The sequence below is a fragment of the Phycodurus eques genome, chromosome 3 (genome assembly GCF_024500275.1).
Source record: "Phycodurus eques isolate BA_2022a chromosome 3, UOR_Pequ_1.1, whole genome shotgun sequence".
In the NCBI taxonomy this organism is placed as follows: domain Eukaryota; kingdom Metazoa; phylum Chordata; class Actinopteri; order Syngnathiformes; family Syngnathidae; genus Phycodurus; species Phycodurus eques.
This window is the reverse complement of record NC_084527.1, coordinates 698,373-717,064: the sequence shown is the minus strand read 5'-3', so window position 1 is coordinate 717,064 and position 18,692 is coordinate 698,373. Positions and strand designations below refer to the sequence as shown.

The following is an 18,692-nucleotide window of genomic DNA, read 5'->3' as shown; positions in this document are numbered from 1 at the left end:
GCACTGCTGCTGCCGGTCACGTGACGCTGCGGAAGCCGGTTTTGTTTTGTTTTCATTTCGGCTTCCCGATTGGTTAACAGGCCCCAGGTTGTGAGTGGGAGAAATCCAAAAGTCTTCCTTTCATCCTGTCGCCCGACTGCCGCGCAATGGCTCCCTGCCGCCGAAATCATTGTTTCCCCAATGACATTTATTTGCTGTCACGAGCCTGTCTGCAAATGCACCCCTTCTACCTGACGCCCTAAATTCCTCTTAACTTTCATTTGCCAAACTGCCGCCTGTTACTTCAACTATCCTCTGAGTACACATCACTTGCCAGCCTGACACCTAACCGTCACCTAAACGCCACCTATCCTTAAAATGACATTTAACGTCTATCTGACACGTAACTGTTTCTTAACTGCTTCCTAAACTCCACCTGACTACCTTCGTTACTGTCTCGTAACTGCTACCTAAAGCTCAACTGTCCTCGAAACTCCACCTAACTGGCACCAGACATCTAAATGTCACGTGTCCTCCAATCAACTGCCGCCTCACCTCGCTGCCATAACTCCACCCGAGTGTTCCGAACGGATTGAACTGCTACCTTAACTGTCCCCTAACCGACGGCTGGCTCTTAATGGTCACCCGAGCTCCAGCTAACCAGCGTCTTTCCTGTCACCTAACTGTCACCCAAGTCTCACTGTCACGTTTGTGCTCGTCTCTTCTGTCCTCATTTGTCGCCTTGGAGACCAGAGCGCCTCGTTTCATCGGTCTGCTCCGCCTATGAAAATGGTGAAGTGGCGTTCGCATGTGCTGATGGCGTGCGAGCGGCGTTGACCCGGGGGCGGCGTGTCCTCCGGGCTCGACGACAAGACGCGTCGATGATGCTGATGTCGTCTTCACCGATCGGTCGGTCTCACCTGCCGCTGTGTCTCCCGGCGCATGCCGGCTCATGTAGGCTTCTACGGGCTGGACGAGTCGGACCTGGAGAAGGTCTTCAGGCTCCCCACCACCACCTTCATCGGAGGTTCCGAGAGTGCTCTGCCCTTGAAGGAGATCATACGACGACTGGAGGTACGCGCGCGTTAGCGTTGGCAAAGTCAAAGGTGGAAAGGCGACGGGACAAGTTAAAGGAGACCTACGACTTACTGTATAACGCATTATTTTCATGAGTTAAATCGTTGGAACATGTCTTAATGATGCTTATGGATCAAGACTGACTGGACATTTTTACACATGATTATTGAAGCCTTCTTAATTTTTACTCACACTCTCAATCCAACTCGCGTCATGCTCCAAAAGAGGGGGCGGGACTATGTAAATTAGCCAAATCGGGACGTCACGGTGGGGCAGAATTGAGAGTGGCTCGCGCTCACACATGTTTACAAATAGTCTCAGACACGTTATCAGAAATAGCTGTTCAAAGATTGACTGGTTGTTTAATTGATCTCTATCTTGTCGCTTCAGAAATCGTCAGCGAACTAAAGATTGACTTGGCGATTACACTCTCATGCCCTTTTACACGGGTCGAATTGCTGTGTCACAGTGCGTCAAAATGAAGGCTGCCGCTCAGGCTCGTCTTCAGAATAAGTTGACGATTGACTTGAGTGTTTAATTTGAAACTTGGTAGGTGGGCAGGTCCTCTTTTAAAAGTCTCTCTTACACGGCGCAGATGGCGTACTGTCAGCACATCGGCGTCGAGTTCATGTTCATCAACGACCTGGAGCAGTGTCAGTGGATCCGGCAAAAGTTCGAGACGCCGGGCGTGATGCAGTTCACCCTGGAGGAGAAGAGAACTCTGCTGGCCCGCATGGTCCGATCCACCAGGTAGCTACACCGACGCGGCTTTCGATGATAACGATCGTGAGGAAGAATGCGCGTTGACTGGTCAGATTCGAGGAGTTCCTGCAGAAGAAGTGGTCGGCTGAGAAGCGATTTGGCCTGGAGGGATGCGAGTCTCTCATCCCGGCTCTGAAGACCATCATCGACATGTCGTCCGGAAGCGGGGTGGAGTACGTCATCATGGGCATGCCTCACAGGTAACACACGCACACACTTATGTATCTTGCGTCCTAATTGCACACACGCACTTTTTGACCGAAGCCCGTTATTGCGTTCCTCAGAGGTCGTCTTAATGTTTTGGCCAACGTGATCCGCAAAGAACTGGAGCAGATCTTTTGTCAGTTTGACTCCAAACTGGAGGCGGCAGACGAGGTACCGAGGTGTTCCGTCTTGGCGCCGGTTTCCGTGGTCACGACGCACTCACCGCGCGCCGCCCGGTTTCCGTCCTCAGGGTTCCGGGGACGTCAAGTACCACCTGGGCATGTACCACCGCAGGATTAACCGCGTGACTGACCGCAACATCACCTTGTCCCTGGTGGCCAACCCGTCGCACCTGGAGGCGGCCGACCCCGTGGTGCAGGGGAAGACCAAGGCCGAGCAGTTCTACTGCGGGGATAACGACGGGAACCGGGTGAGTTGTGCCGGACCGGACCCCGGACTCCCCCCGAACCCTGACGCCCGGTGATCTGCCTTCAGGTGATGTCAATCCTCATCCACGGGGACGCCGCGTTCGCCGGTCAGGGAATCGTCTACGAGACCTTCCATCTCTCCGACCTGCCGTCGTACACCACGCACGGCACCGTGCACGTGGTGGTCAATAACCAGGTAAGACCCCTGCCCCGGACCTGCTCACGTCTTGCTTTCACCAGGAAACTGGACTTGGAAAGGTTGGACTTACCCTAATGTCGATGCTCATTTCTGTTAGCTTGTCCGTGGCGTTTTGCAATATGTGTTAGCATTCGGCTAGCAGATTTTGATTAGATGATATTTGATGATTTGGTTGCACATTTAAATGTTTAAGTATACAGTATTTGATGCGTCGGTTTCACAGTTAACTCCAACTCGCAAACAGCTTGAAGCAAGCTCCCTTTGCCTCGTTTGGAGAGCAGCCGTTTCCACAATTTGACGTCCGTTTCTGGACAGCTGGAGGGTGAGATCAGGCGTCAAGGAATACTTTAAAAAGTGACCTGAAATCATTTTGGATTTGTTGTAAATCCGCAAATTCACCTCTTTGCCGGTTGATTGTTGGAACCTATCCCCCTTGAACACCTGTCTTGTTTCTTTTCCCCGATCCCTCGCAAATTTGTTTGTTTTTTTTTTTAACCCGGTCCTGTTCTTATTTGATTATAAGGAGCAGCGTCAATTATTTGCAGATTTTCACTGTTCGGGCTCGGTGCCTCCCTCCATGCGAACTGCGGGGATCCACTGTATGTCCATCCATCCATTTTCTTTACCGCTTATCCTCACAACGGAACCCATCCTGGGGTCGCGGGCGTGCCGGAGCCTATCCCAGCTGTCGTCGGGCAGGAGGCGGGATACTCACCGAACTAGTCGTCAGCCAATCGCAGGGCACATAGAAACAAACAACCATTCGCACTCACAGTCACACCTACGGGCAATTTAGAGTCTTCAATCAACCTACCATGCATGTTTTGGGACATGCAAACTCCACACTGGCGGGACCGAGGATTTGAACCCCGGTCCTCAGAACTGGGAGGCAGATGTGCTAACCAGTCTTCCACTGTATGTGTAGATTTAAAAAAAAAAATAAATAAATATATATATATATATATTATATATATATATATAATATATATATATATATATATATATATATATATATATTTTTTTTTTTCTTCAAATACATAATGGTCTCTGTTAGAGGTGCAACAATTAATTGAATAATCAACAACTAAGCAGGCGGCACGGTGGACGACCGGTTAGAGCGTCAGCCTCGCAGTTCTGAGGACCCGGGTTCAATCCCCGGCCCCGCCTGTGTGGAGTTTGCATGTTCTCCCCGTGCCTGCGTGGGTTTTCTCCGGGCACTCCGGTTTCCTCCCACATCCCAAAAACATGCATTCGTTGGAGACTCTAAATTGCCCGTAGGCGTGACTGTGAGTGCGAATGGTTGTTTGTTTGTTTGTTTGTGCCCTGCGATTGGCTGGCAACCAGTTCGGGGTGTACCCCGCCTCCTGCCAGATGACAGCTGGGATAGGCTCCGGCACGCCCGCGACCCGCGTGAGGAGAAGCGGCTCAGAAAATGGATGGATGGAACAACTAAGCAGTTATTGAATTAATTGACAATTATTTTGACAATGAATAACCTTGTTGAACTTCAAATTGTCCAAATCTTGCAATTGCGCCCTCTCGACAGTAAATATTCCTCAATTTCTGTCGTCATCCATGAAAGCAAACGGATTGTCTTTGTGTTTTATCAAAATAAGACGTTTTGCAAACATCTGCATTTAATTTGGAAAACAATCATTAACATTCTTGCCAATTTTCTAACGAATGTTATGGACCAAACCAGTTATTGAATCATAATCAAAAAATAATTTGTACATTTTCTGCTCTGTCAATTCGATATAACGTCCTGTTTTTGAAAAAAAAAAAAAGGAAAGTCAAACGTTTTTAATCCGAGGCATCTATGAATTGAAAAACTAATCAACAGATTAATCGATTAATAAAATGATGGTCCGTTGCAGCCCTAGTCTCTGTAAATCTTTGATTTTCACCCATTTCTGGTGGGTCTGGTATATAGCCCCTGTGATAAATGGGGTTTCACAGTATGCAACAAAAAAAAAAAAAAAAAAAAATCAAATCAGGATGGGGACAAATAGTTTTTCACAGCATTGTTAATAAACTTTGCTTGCCTCGCCTTCCCGTCGAGTAGATCGGCTTCACCACGGACCCGCGGATGGCTCGCTCGTCGCCGTACCCGACGGACGTGGCGCGCGTGGTCAACGCTCCCATCTTCCACGTCAACGCCGACGACCCGGAGGCCGTCATCTACGTGTGCAAGGTGGCGGCCGAGTGGCGGGCCGCCTTCCACAAGGACGTGGTGGTGGACCTGGTGTGCTACCGGCGCATGGGCCACAACGAGATGGACGAGCCCATGTTCACGCAACCGCTGATGTACAAGCAGATCAAGAAGCAGAAGCCCGTCCTGCTCAAGTACGCCGAGAAGCTCATCGCCGACGGAAGCGTCAGCCGGCAGGAGTACGAGGTACCGCCGTGGCGCCGCCGCTGAAATGGTAGCACGCGTGGTGGCTCAAACAAACACGTTCAAGTATTTGATTCCTCTTTAACTCCTTCACTGCTTCCGATGATTCTATTCATCGAGTACGTTCGTCAACGGTAAGCGGGAAGAGGATATCGCCAAGCTTGTCTGTGAAGTTCGAGCTTCTCCGTAACTGTAAAAACAAACAGACACCGGTAGATAGCGGCGTTCCACCATTTTGAATCTGACATTAGGGGGCGCATCTCGCCTTGTCCCATCAATCGTGAGGGAGAGAGAGGCCAATTATTGCAGCCAGGTGACACTCCAACAGAGTATGTACTGTATTTGTATGGCATAAACCGAGAACATGTCACGATAGGTAGTGAGAAGTACGTGTGAATGGTGAACGCCATGCAAAACCTACAAAGGTTCCACTCGAGCCGTGCGGTGAGTCACCGTCGCTTACGCCGCGTTTCTTCGTCAGTAGTTAGTATTTTGCCGTCAAAAGCCATTACTCGCTCTCATTTTTGTTTCATGGTTTGAAGTGTCACAAAAAAGCCCAAATTATTAGCGTCAAAGTCACTGGTTTGCTTGTTTCTTTTTTTTCTTTTTTTTTTCAAAAAGCTCTTCTTGTCCGCTTTATGGTCAGAAACCAGTGTTTTGGGAGAAACTGCTCCGTTTTACTGGTGATCACTCGTGAATGGGGGGGAATAGCAAAGTCTTTTTTTCTGGTGAAAGAAAAGAGTCTACTTTTTGGAAGGTTGGGTGTTTTTACTGTGGCATTTCCGCGGGTCTTGAAAGGTCAGCCAAAATGCTTGAAAATGGCGCCCAATACGGCTTGAATTCAATGTAGTACCAAAATACAAAATCCAAATCCAGTAGGACCTTGATTTAGGAGCTCCCCAACTCACTAGCTTTTCAAGTTACGAGCTCCCGCTTGGTCGAATGTTTTTTTGTTTTGCTTTGTGTTGCCAGCCAGAATTTCAGTTATGAGTGAGACTCAGATAGGCTACCACCTAAGTGAAGTGACCCCTCGCCCCCCCAAAAAATACAAATAGAAAATTGAGCAATTAAGGTCGTGGCACGTGTGCAAGGAGAGTCACAGGAAAACCTCAGCGCAAAAGTCTCCCGGCCCAGACGGTCACCCTGACGTGTGTGCAGGAGGAGATCGCCAAATACGACAAGATCTGCGAGGAGGCCCACGCTCGCTCCAAGGATGAGAAGATTCTGCACATCAAGCACTGGCTGGACTTCTCCGTGGCCCGGTACGGGATCCCCATGGGGAGGGGGGGTTAGTAGGCAGGACCGCTCTGATCCCGTTCACGGTCTGGATCAAGAGCTCGTTGCGTGTTTGTGTGCGCAGGTTTCTTCACGCTGGACGGACAGCCCAAGTCCATGAGCTGCCCCTCGACCGGACTGACGGAGGAAAACCTGGACCACATTGGACGAGTGGCCTCCTCCGTCCCCGTGGAGGACTTCACCATCCACGGAGGTCAGGACGCAACCCATTGCCTCATTTCACTTACCTCACACCATCAATAAACTCGATCTATAGACGTTTCTCTTTATCTCTATCTCTCTGTATCACTTTAGATATCGTACACTATATTGCCAAAGCATCGGCTCACCTGTCTTGGCTCATATGAATTGAAGTGATATCCAATTCTAAATCCATATGGTTTCATATGATGCTGGTCTACCCATTGAAGCTGTAACAGCTTCAAGTCTTCTGGAAAGGCTTTCCACAAGGTTTAGGAGTGAGTTGATGGGACTTTATGACCATTCGACATTTCCAACTTTGTGGGAACAGTTTGGAGATGGCGCCTTCCTGTTCCAACATGACTGTGCACCAGTGCACAAATCAAGGTTCATAAAGACACGGATGAGCGTTTGATGTGGATGAACTTGACTGGTGTTTTGGAAATTAAATCACGAAACAATCTCATCTTTTCTAGTTTTAATCATATCTTTGCAAAGAGCGAGAGAGTCAAGAGACGTTACAATTGCTTCGCGTCTCTGCCCATCTCTGACACACGCATGCAAAAGCAATTCATTTACGAAGTGTGTCCCATTATCAGAGGAAAGTTTTTCAGGAATTCCCCATCTGGGAATAATTTCAGTCAATAGTGCTTTTGCCACCGTGGATGCGATGGATGTTTTGCCGGGAATACTTCAGTCCACTTTGAAAACATGTCTACCATAACTAGACAGAATTTTTGCCTTCACAAGGTGTCAATTCTCCAACAAAATCCCTCCTGATACACAACGTCGATCCCAAGTGTCAATTATGCATAACAAAAAGAAAAAAACAGGGATTTGGCTTATGGTGAAAATTTGCCATTTTGAACTCCAAATAGGCCGTTTACATGAATCTTATAGATCCAAAGAGTTTTTCCTGGAGGGGGGGTTGGGATCGGGTCGCCGTCGTCATAGGCTGTTTCGTACTCCTTGAAGGCTGGTCGCTAGCGGTAACGGTACCTTTAGTCCGTTACAATGATCTAAATGTCGCTCGCTACTTTTGTTGATCAATTATTGCTTATTTAACAACTCTTTTTTTTTTTTTTTTTTGGAGGACTACTTTTTACTTTTACTTGAGTCACATTATTGTCAAGTAACAGTACTCTTGAGTACTATGTTTGGCTACTCTACCCACCACTGGAGCTGATATCCTCTGTTGCTACTCTTATGTTTAAGCAACATTTTTGCTCATCAGATCAGCGAGTGTCGTATTTGTTTTTGGTCTTTTGTATTTTCGCGTTGAGGTGCTGCGGTTTGTGGTCCCAGTGGAACCGCGAAGCACCCATAACATCGGCGACGAGCTGATCCCCGCTAGTACATCTTGTATTAATTAGGAAACGCTACGACAATGATCTAATTAAAGCCCCAATTCCAATGAATTTGGGACGTTGTGTTAAACATAAATAAAAACAGAATGCAATGATTTACAAATCATGTTCAACCTATAATTGAATACACTACAAAGACTAGATATTTAATGTTCAAACTGATAAACTTTATTGTTTTTAGCAAATAATAATAATTATTATTATTATATCACTAACTTAGAATTTTATGGGTGCAACATGTTCCTGGGACAGGTGGCAAAAAAGAGTGAGAAAGTTGAGGAATGCTCATCAAACACCTGTTTGGAACATCCCACAGGTGAACAGGCTCATTGGGAACAGGTGGGTGCCGTGATTGGGTAGAAAAGGAGCTGCCCTGAATTGCTCAGTCATTCACAAGCAAAGATGGGGCGAGGTTCACCTCTTTGGGAACAAGTGTGTGGGAAAATAGTCCAACAGTGTAGTTCATCTACAGTCCATAATATCATCAAAAGGTTCAGCGAATCTGGAGAAATCACTACATGTAAGCGGCAAGGCCGAAAAACTTCGATCTCTCAGACGGCATTGCATCAAAAACCGACATCAATGTGTAAAGGATATCACCGCATGGGCTCAGGAACACTTCAGAAAACCAATGTCAGTAAATACAGTTGGGCGCTACATCCGTAAGTGCAACTTGAAACTCTACTATGCAAAGCAAAAGCCATTTATCAACAACACTCAGAAACGCCGCCGGCTTCTCTGGGCCCGAGCTCATCTAAGATAGACCGATGCAAAGTGGAAAAGTGTTCTGTGGTCCGACGAGTCCGGTTTCAAATTGTTTTTGGAAATTGTGGACATCGTGTCCTCAGGGCCAAAGAGTAAAACAACCATCCGGACTGTTATCGACGCAAAGTTCAAAAGCCAGCATCTGTGATGGTATGAGGCTGTGTTAGTGCCAATGGCATAGGTAACTTACACATCTGTGAAGGCACCATTCATGCTGAAAGGTACATACAGGTTTTGGAGAAGCATATGCTGCCATCCAAGCAACGTCTTATTCACGGAAGCCCCTGCTTATTTCAGCAAGACGGTGCCAAACCACATTCTGCACGTGTTACAACAGCGTGGCTGCGTAGTAAAGGAGTGCGTGTACTCGACTGGCCTGCCTGCAGTCCAGACCTGTCTCCCATTTGAAAATCTGTGGCGCATGATGAAGCGTAAAATACGACAACTGAGACCCGTCCGGATCAAAACTCTTGATCTAAAATATCACAACGTCTCACTACTTGATCACCAACCCCCCCCAAAAAATAAAACATTTCCCCACAACTTAATTTTCCCCTGCAGCAACAACTCACAACGCATTAGATAAGTAATAAGACACACAGATACATACAGTATCCACAACCAAACAATGCATCAAACACTTGGCCAAGATTCCAACATTTGTCTCTCAAACACCACACACATGCCTGTGTGTACATAAACACACCAACACACCAGTAATCATCAGACCGCACAGTCACTCATACCAAGTTGTTTTCGTCCATAGGTTGAGAGCACTCTTGCGCGTTCTTGCTACTCCGATAGTCTTCTGTCTTCAGTCTCAAATACCTTGAAAGCTTTTTTTGTCATTTTAATTGCTGTCAAGCAATTAACATGTAACATTTTTAATGTATAAAGGTGCTCAAAAAATACATTTGCTTTGATCATCCATCCATCCATTTTCTTCCCCTTATCCGAGGTCGGGTCGCGGGGGCAGTAGCTTTAGCAGGGAAGCCCAGACTTCTCTCTCCCCAGCAACTTCATCCAGGTCTTCCAAGGGGATCCCGAAGCGTTCCCAGGCCAGCCGAGAGACGTAGTCTCTCCAGTGTGTCCTGGGTCGTCCCCGGGGTCCCCTCCCGGTGGGACGTGCCTGGAATACCTCACCAGAGAGGCGTCCGGGAGGCATCCGAAACAGATGCCCGAGCCACCTCATCTGGCTCCTCTCAACGTGGAGGAGCAGCGGCTCTACTCTCAGCCCCTCGCGGATGACCGAGCTTCTCACCCTATCTACGCCTCGGCTGCGCATAGAAATTCTGTCCATAAAAGTTATGAACAGAATCTGTGACGAAGGGAAGCCTTGGTGGAGACCAATCCTCACTAGAAGCAAGTCCGACTGAGTGCCAGCAATGCGGACAAAACTCTGACACCGACCGTACAGGGAGCGAACAGCCCGTATCAGGGGGTTCGGCACCCCGTACTCCCCAAGCACCCCCCACAGGACTCCCGAGGGACACGGTCGAAGGCTTCTCCAAGCCCACAAAACGCATGTAGACCGGTTGGGTGAACTCCCGCGCACCCTCGAGGACCCTGCCGAGGGTGTAGACCTGGTCCACTGTTCCACGGCCAGGACGAAAACCACACTGCTCCTCCTGGATCTGAGATTCGACTTCCCGACGGACCCTCCTCCCCAGTACCCCTGAATAGATCTTACCAGGGAGGCTGAGGAGTGTGATCCCCCTGTAGTTGGAACACACCCTAAGGGGGACCGCCCCCCCAGTCTGCCAATCCAGAGGCGTGTTTCTTTATCTGGTTCTAATCTAATAATGTAATCTAACCTGTGTGCGTGACATGTGTTGTTCAGGTCTGAGCCGCATCCTGAAGAGTCGCGCCGAGATGGTCCGTAAGAGGACGGTGGACTGGGCCCTGGCCGAGTACATGGCCTTCGGGTCTCTGCTCCAGGAAGGCATCCACGTGCGTCTGTCGGGGCAGGACGTGGAGCGAGGGACCTTCAGGTGGGTTTGCGGGACTCGCTGGAGGTACCTACCTCATCTGTGTATGCAGCTGGGCTCATAAATTGACACACCTTGGCAGATTTTGTGAAATATTACCAATTTTGGAAAGTATCACTGAAGAAGGAACAGGGACTAGCTTATTATTTTGGGTATTGCTACATTTGCTTTCATAATTATACATTTCTGAAATACTTAGTTTAACTTACAGCAGAATTTACAAACTTCATTGGTTTTGGAACATATTTTCCCCATAAGAAATAATTTTAAGTATGAATTGGTTCCAGCCTTGACAAAAGGTTTTTTAAAGGTTTGCACACATTATAAAGCTACAGAGTACTGTATATCACACATGACAAGGGATGACTGATTGATGAAAATCTCTATTAACAACTTCACAAAAACAAGTGCAAGTGTCCTCATTCAAACGCAGCTGCGTGCAGCCGGCATACAGGGAAGGAAAACGAAAACGTGCCAGCAGAGGGCGGCGTTTGCTGCCCGGTGCGTACGGCCACAGGGGAGAGTCGCGTTTCGAAGCCGACGAGAGCAGACGCAGAGCGGAAACCGCGCCTTCACCAATCTCCTGAACAAAATGTTCTCTTTGTGTCTTTTATAGGGAAATAACACTTACAGAGAAAACTTTTCCAATCAAATGCGGAAGCTACAAGCTGTCCTTTCTACACCACGTTACACCGACACGCACCCAAACGGTGTCAGATCGCGAGTCCTTCGTAGCCCGTCGCAAATCTCAAAACCCCGTAACTTGAACGACCAATTTGCTACAATTATTCAAGTTGACCTTAGCTTGGCTTGCAGCTTCTTCTCTTGACAACAAGCCGGCATGGAAGCGCCTCGCCTTCTCACAAATGATAGTCTCGGAAATGCTTTCGGCTGCTGCCGGTTTTCATTAATCCAAACAAGCGACAGCTTCTCCACTTGTCTGTCGGTCCTCTCCAAGACACTTCGCTCCTTTGGCCGTGTCAGCAGCAACATAAAGATTCTTTTTTTCCCACAATAGTACCAATTGTGGACTTGTTTCGTCCATACTTGCAAGCAAGCTGTGCAATGCGTGCACCGTTGATGTAGTCCTCGCAAATCGTCTTTGAAAGTTCACAGTGAGCCTCTTCCTCTTGCCACGCTCGTCCGTTGCTCATCTTGGACTCGTATTGAGCGAGCAAAACGTGAAAATAAAGATGAAAAACACGGAAAAGGCACACAATGACGCACTAAGCGAAGTAACGAGCGGCTGGGTGGCTTTTCTCCGGGCACTCCGGTTTCCTCCCACATCCCAAAAACATGCATGCGAGGTTGACTGAAGACTCTAAATTGCCCGTAGTGATAGTTTGTTTCTGTGTGCCCTGCGATTGGCTGGCGACCGGTTCAGGGTGTACCCCGCCTCTTGCCCGAAGATAGCCAGCAGCCCGCCACCCTAGTGAGGATAAGCGGTGAAGAAAATGGATGGGGGAGAGCCCCTGCAGTTTTCCGACCGAGCAAACAGGTCCGCGGATGAGACAGTCAACATGGGACTGCGCGTCATCCTAGAACACCATCATCCCTGAACTCCTTTCCTCCAAGCTTCTCCAACTCAGCGTCTCGACCTGCATCTGCCGGTCGATTTACAGCTTCCTGACGGGCAGGACGCAGCAGGTGAGGCTGGGGGAGGCCACCTCATCCACACGCAGCATCAGCACCGGGGCGCCCCAAGGTTGTGTCCTCTCTTCTCTCTCTACACGAACGACTGCACCTCAGCGCACCCGGCTGTCAAACTCCCGAAGTGTGCAGATGACACCGCTGTCGTCGGCCTCACCAAAGACGGTGACGAGTCTGCATATCGACAGGAACACGCTCGAGACTGTAGAGCTGATCGTGGACTTCAGGAGGCATCCTTCCCCACAGCTGCCCCTCACGCTGTCCAGCTGCCTTGTGTCAACCGTCGAGACCTTCGAGTTCCTGGGAATTACGGTCTCTCGGGACCTGAAGTGGGCGATCGACATCAACTCCGTCCTCAAAAAGGCCCAGCGGAGGACGTACTTCCCGCGGCATCTGAGAAAGCACGGCTTGCCACGGGAGCTGCTGAGGCAGTTCTACGCAGCGGTCATCGAGTCGGTCCTGTGTTCGTCCATCACAGTCTGGTTCGGAGCTGCCACAAAAAAAGAAAAAACTCAGAATGCAACGGACAAACAAAATTGCTGAAAAGATTGTCGGTACCCCCCTAGCCACCCTTGAGGACTTGCACGCTGCCAGAACTAAGACAAGAGCGTGCCAAATCCTCTCGGACCCTCCGCATTCCGGTCACCGGCTCTTCCGGCGCCTTCCCTCAGGAACAATGCAAACTAAAACTAGCAGACATTCCAACAGCTTCTTCCCTCTTGCGATCAACTTCTTAAACACCTAACCTAAAATTCCATTGGAACATGCTGCCAATTTTTGACTTGAGTTTGTTGTCACATTTCTATGGGGCCAATTATGTATTACTCGTGCACTCAGTGTAATAGTCTCGCCACGCTGCGCTATTTGTAACTATCTGTCGTTGACCAATACTGGCCACTCATGCCAGAGTCGCATCTGCACCACTTGCACACTGACTGAGGAGTATCTGCAACATTTGCGCAATCGACATTGTCCCAGATGATCGCGCCACTCGTCACTTTAAACCGCATCCACTCCTTGAAGTCTCAGCGCCTTTGCACAATGGTCATCGCACCGGACTATTGCGAGATTAGTCATTCCAACTGCTCTAAGTGCTAGAGGACACTGCATCTTTTTGCATGATTGTAAAAAAAAAAAAAAAAATCTACATTTTTACCGGCATTACCAGATAACTAGCAACCCTTTATTGCTCGGTGACTGTTTTTTTTTGTCAATGTCTTTCTGTCTCCAAAGCGTTCTCTGTCAATCGACCGTCTGTTGTCGCACTAGAGCGGCTCCGACGACCGGAGACAAATTCCTTGTGTGTTTTTGACATACTTGGTGAAATAAAGATGGTTCTGATTCTGATTTTAGGGGAAAAAAAAAAAAAAGCTAACTACCATTCAGCCCACTCATAAATCGTGTTATATGTACATGACACATCAAGCAGTGTCTTAAAAATCACTAACAAACGCTCCTCTGTCGTTTTTGGCAAAGTTTATGAGTGGCTCAACACTGCAATAAATGTTGGTGTGAAACATGGTGCCAGACGAAAAAGCTGAAATTTTGCGTCAACCCATTTTTGAAGCCGAGTTATTCAATCCCCCCCCAACCCCCCGTACTTAGGAGTGCCGTAACTTGAGTTTTGAGTTACGATCAATTGCTCAGAAAATGTTTCTTGCCAGCAAAAGTTTCACGAGAGCTTCATGCACTCTTACACACACACCACATTTACACTGCGTTCTATTTAACCATGTTATTAGCGTATGTTTTTATCAACTCACATACTCTTAAGTGCTATTTTTCTTTTTAACCGCCTTACCAAGGTCGGGGGGCCCGGAAAGGATTAATGGCATTTCCATTCATTTCAATATTGGAAAGTTGATCTGAGATGCGAGTGATGTGGTTTTCGAGCGTGGTCACGGAACAAATTCGACTCTTAAGTCAAGGCACCGCCGTAGCTCTGTTTTTGCTGATCATTCATTTTCTTTAAAGAGCGGTCCACATCTGTTCAAATTCTGCCGGGGTGTGTAGACTTGTGAGCGCGAGTGTCCGTGTGCTTTTCCAGCCACCGCCACCACGTCCTCCACGATCAGAATGTGGACAAGAGGATCTGCATCCCCATGAACCACCTGGCCCCGGACCAGGCACCGTACACCGTCTGCAACAGCTCCCTGTCGGAGTACGGCGTCCTCGGTCAGTCCCTCTTATACTTCCTGTTAGGGCCGGGCCACAAAATGGGAGGGGGCGATATCGGCCGGCCCTACTTCCCGTCCACCGTGGCCCGCTTCCTGCCCTTGTAACTTTTGCGCGTTTGCGTTCAGGTTTTGAGCTCGGTTTCGCCATGGCGAGTCCCAACGCGCTGATCCTGTGGGAGGCGCAGTTCGGCGACTTCCACAACACCGCGCAGTGCATCATCGACCAGTTCATTTGTCCCGGCCAGGCCAAGTGGGTCCGGCAGAACGGCATCGTGCTCCTGCTGCCGCACGGCATGGAAGGCATGGTGAGGACGCCTGCCCGCCTGCCCAGTACAGTCACCCCCGGGGATGCCTTCCAAAGTCCTCGAGCATATACAGGAATCCCTCGCTATATCGCCGTTCACTTATTTTTTCAGTTCATTGCAGTTTTCTTTTTCCTAAATCAGTGTAGTGCAGCCCTCAGCGGCACATCTCTCATACAGTTAGTTTTATTGGCTACATGAGTTTAAGTATGGCAGCAATGACTCACAGAAGGTCTTACTGTGGAATCTTAACTCATACATTTGGGAAGTTAACAAATCGCTTCAGGATGCTGAGAACATGCCTCGAAAGCCACTGTTTCAACCACAAGTTTTCAACCACTATAGGACTGTAGTTAAAAACATCAAGGTATGCATAATGTTTTGAGCTGACTCCATTGCGAGGACCGTCAGTGTGAGGAACACTGCGGGAAATCGCCTGTTCGCACCGTGTCCGCATGTCGTTTAAGCGAAGCACACCCGCCTTTAATAGGCGGGTGCCTTGTGTAGAGTGTATCCACGGTGACTGCAATTGGACAAGTCAATACCAAAAATCTCTCTGACGTAACACGTATTGGCCTTGAATTGTATATATGAAACTTTAGATTTGTGATATAATAAATAATTGATTGATTCTCAGAATTGGGGGAATCTCAGATCCAGGAGGAGCAGTGTGGTTTTCATCCTGGCCGTGGAACAGCGGACCAGCTCCACACCCTCGGCAGGGTCCTCGAGGGTGCGTGGGAGTTTGCCCAACCGGTCTACATGTCTTTTGTGGACTCGGAGAAGGCGTTCGACCGGGTCCCTCGGGGGGGGGTCATGCTGGGGGTGCTTCGGGAGTACGGGGTACCGAACCCCCTGATACGGGCTGTTCGGTCCCTGTACGATCGGTGTCAGAGTTTGGTCCGCATATCCGGCAGTAAGTCGGACTCTTTTCCGGTGAGGGTTGGACTCCGCCGAGGCTGCCCTTTGTCACCGATTCTGTTCATAACTTTTATGGACAGAATTTCTAGGAGCAGCCGAGGCGGAGAGGGGGTCCGCTTTGGTGGCCTCAGTATTGCATCTCTGCTTTTTGCAGACGACGTGGTTCTGCTGGCTTCATCAGGCCGTGATCTCCAACTCTCACTGGAGCGGTTCGCAGCCTAGTGTGAAGCGGCTGGAATGAGAATCAGCACCTCCAAAACTGAGACCGTGGTCCTCAGTCGGAAAAGGGTGGCGTGCCCTCTCCCGGTCGGCGATGAGATTCTACCCCGAGTGGAGGAGTTCAAGTATCTCGGGGTCTTGTTCACGAGTGAGGGAAGAACGACAGGCGGATCGGTGCGGCGTCTGCAGTGATGCGGACTTTGTATCGATCTGTCGTGGTAAAGAATGAGCCAAGCCGATTCACCGGTCGATCTCCGTTCCTACCCTCGCCTATGCGTCACGAGCTGAGGGTCGTGACCGAAAGAACGAGATCCCCGGATACGAGCGGCCGAAATGAGTTTCCTCCGCAGGGTGTCCGGGCTCTCCCTTAGAGAGAGGGCGAGAAGCTCGGTCATCCGGGAGTTATCTCGGAGTCGAGCCGCTGCTCCTCCGCATCGAGAGGAGCCAGATGAGGCGGCCGGGGCATCCGATTCGGACGCCTCCCCGGTGAGGTGTTCCGGGCGCGTCCCGCCGGGAGGAGACCACGGGGACGACCGGGGACACGCCGGAGAGACTCTGTCTTTCGGCTGGCCCGGGAACGCCTCGGGAGAGGGAAATCTGCGCGTCCCTGCTGAAGCTACTGCCCCCGCGACCCGACCTCGGATAAGTGGTAGAAAATGGATGGATAAATAATCGGTTGCCCCTTTGCGAGATTTCCAATATTGCAGCGGTATTCTGGAATGTAAGCCCCGCAAAAATGAGGCTTTTCTGTCATGCGAAACGCCATAATCCAGTACATTGGGACTTGCAAGTGTCTTGTAAAACCCATAAAATACTGCTGCGGAAAATTCTGTGAAATGGCGGGCGTGCGAAAGATAAATGGCGATATAGCGGGGGAACGGCGTTCGCCCGGTGACGCCTCGCGCCTCTCTCGTCACGTCCGCAGGGGCCCGAACATTCTTCCGCTCGCCCGGAGAGGTTCCTCCAGATGTGCAACGACGACCCGGACGTCATGCCGGTAAGACGGAACCGCCGCATGCACGCCTACCTCGGCAACACTTGTGCGCGTGTGTCCATCCTGGCGACCGCCCTCCGTGTACTTCCTGTCCGCTGACCAATGGCGTTGTCTCCTCAGACGTTGACGGACGACTTTGCCGTGCGTCAGTTGTATGACTGCAACTGGATTGTCGTCAACTGCTCCAGTCCTGGCAATTATTTCCACGTGATTCGACGACAGATCCTGCTGCCGTTCAGGAAGCCGGTAAGGCGCGCACGCCTGCCTCCGAGCGGGAAGTGATGTCATATCCTGTTTGCGTCCTCAGCTGATCGTGTTCACCCCCAAGTCGCTGCTGCGCCACCCAGAGGCCAGGTCCAGTTTTGATGAGATGCTGCCAGGTTTGCTCTGTCTTTGTCTCTCTCTCTCTCTCTCTCTCTCGCTTTCTCCATATATGGACACGATGCTGTAATGAAAGCACGAAGTGCTGCAATGCAATATTAGGCGATGTTCGCGCTGCAGCTCAATTCACATTTTTTCCGCTATGTGACTTGTATCTGTTTTGTTTTTTATGTCGGTGTGAGCAGTATAATTCTGCTTTTCGTTTGTTTGTTTTTGTTGTTGTTTTGTTTTTTCCCCCCCAAGTCCGTCCCAGGCCTCTTTCATTTGTGGCTATAAACCGGATACGCATGCGGTGCGAGTGCAGTATGGACGCTCATGTCGCGCTCATCCATCCGTCTTAGACATCATCCAAAGGCGACAAATGTCACAATTGTTGGACAAAACATCCACTCCACGAAGGAGCGGAAAACAGTCAGTGGCCAAAAGAAAGAGGCTTTGGAACTGATAAATAGAAGAAAATGTTGGCTCCGCTTGGCCAAAATCCTTGACATTGCCGTAAACGCGTCTCGACGTGACCTACGCGAGGGGCCGCGTTGACGTCCGTCGGCAGGCCGCCTTGCTTTTGTGCGCCGGCGCAACGTGAAGTCCGATTTTGCGTGTACGCGTGTGACGTCACGGACGTCTTCCGTCCACAGTAGAAGTCGCATTTGTTTCGGAATGTGAGCGACCGCATCAAAAGAACAGATTGGGCAAAAAGGTCTGAATTGGGCATCATGCCCTGCAGTGTGAACGTCGCCTGTTTGATCGCGTGCAAATACATTTGTGCAACAAGCTTATTGTGCAGGTTACAAAAGTTTTGAAATAATTAGCTTGGTCTTTTTTTTTTTGTACATTACAATAACCTGGCATTTGAACATGGTGTGTAGACTTTTTATGAGGACTGAATACTTATATACCTATGCCATACAGTGGGGCAAAAAAGTATTTAGTCAGCCACCGAGTGTGCAAGTTCTCCCACTTAAAAAGATGAAAGACGCCTGTCCTTTTCAGCATAGGTAGCCTTCAACTATGAGAGACAGAATTGGGGAGGGGGGGTAAGAATCCATTTCATGAAGGTTGTTTGTTTGTATGTGCCCTGCGATTGGCTGGCAACCGGTTCAGGGTGTACCCCGCCTCCTGCCCGCAGTCACCTGGGATAGGCTCCAGCACGCCCGCGACCCGCGTGAGGAGAAGCGGCTCGGAAAATGGATGGATGGATAATTAGTACATTCCTCAGTAAAATAACTATTTGTTCACCTCCAAACAAGCAAGATTTCTGGCTCTCACAGACCTGTAACTTCTTCTTTATGAGGCTCCTCTGTCCTCGACTCGTTGCCTGTAATAATGGCACCCGTCTGAACTCGTTGTCAGTATCATAGACACCTGTCCACAACCTCAAACAGTCCCACTCCAAACTCCACGATGGCCG

The 18,692-nt window shown here is 49.4% G+C and overlaps 1 protein-coding gene across 1 annotated transcript in view; it reads left to right on the top strand.

Annotated features, from left to right (window-relative positions):
• ogdha (oxoglutarate dehydrogenase a) overlaps positions 1-18,692 on the top strand; it is a 45,608-nt gene that overhangs the window by 21,489 nt on the left and 5,427 nt on the right. The window contains 16 exon segments of the mRNA XM_061671256.1: positions 938-1,053; positions 1,652-1,806; positions 1,872-2,018; positions 2,103-2,193; positions 2,273-2,452; positions 2,518-2,646; positions 4,715-5,047; positions 6,203-6,292; positions 6,294-6,306; positions 6,405-6,533; positions 10,493-10,643; positions 14,338-14,465; positions 14,594-14,772; positions 16,835-16,906; positions 17,024-17,149; positions 17,211-17,283. Of these exon segments, the coding sequence (XP_061527240.1) occupies positions 938-1,053; positions 1,652-1,806; positions 1,872-2,018; positions 2,103-2,193; positions 2,273-2,452; positions 2,518-2,646; positions 4,715-5,047; positions 6,203-6,292; positions 6,294-6,306; positions 6,405-6,533; positions 10,493-10,643; positions 14,338-14,465; positions 14,594-14,772; positions 16,835-16,906; positions 17,024-17,149; positions 17,211-17,283 (2,112 nt within the window).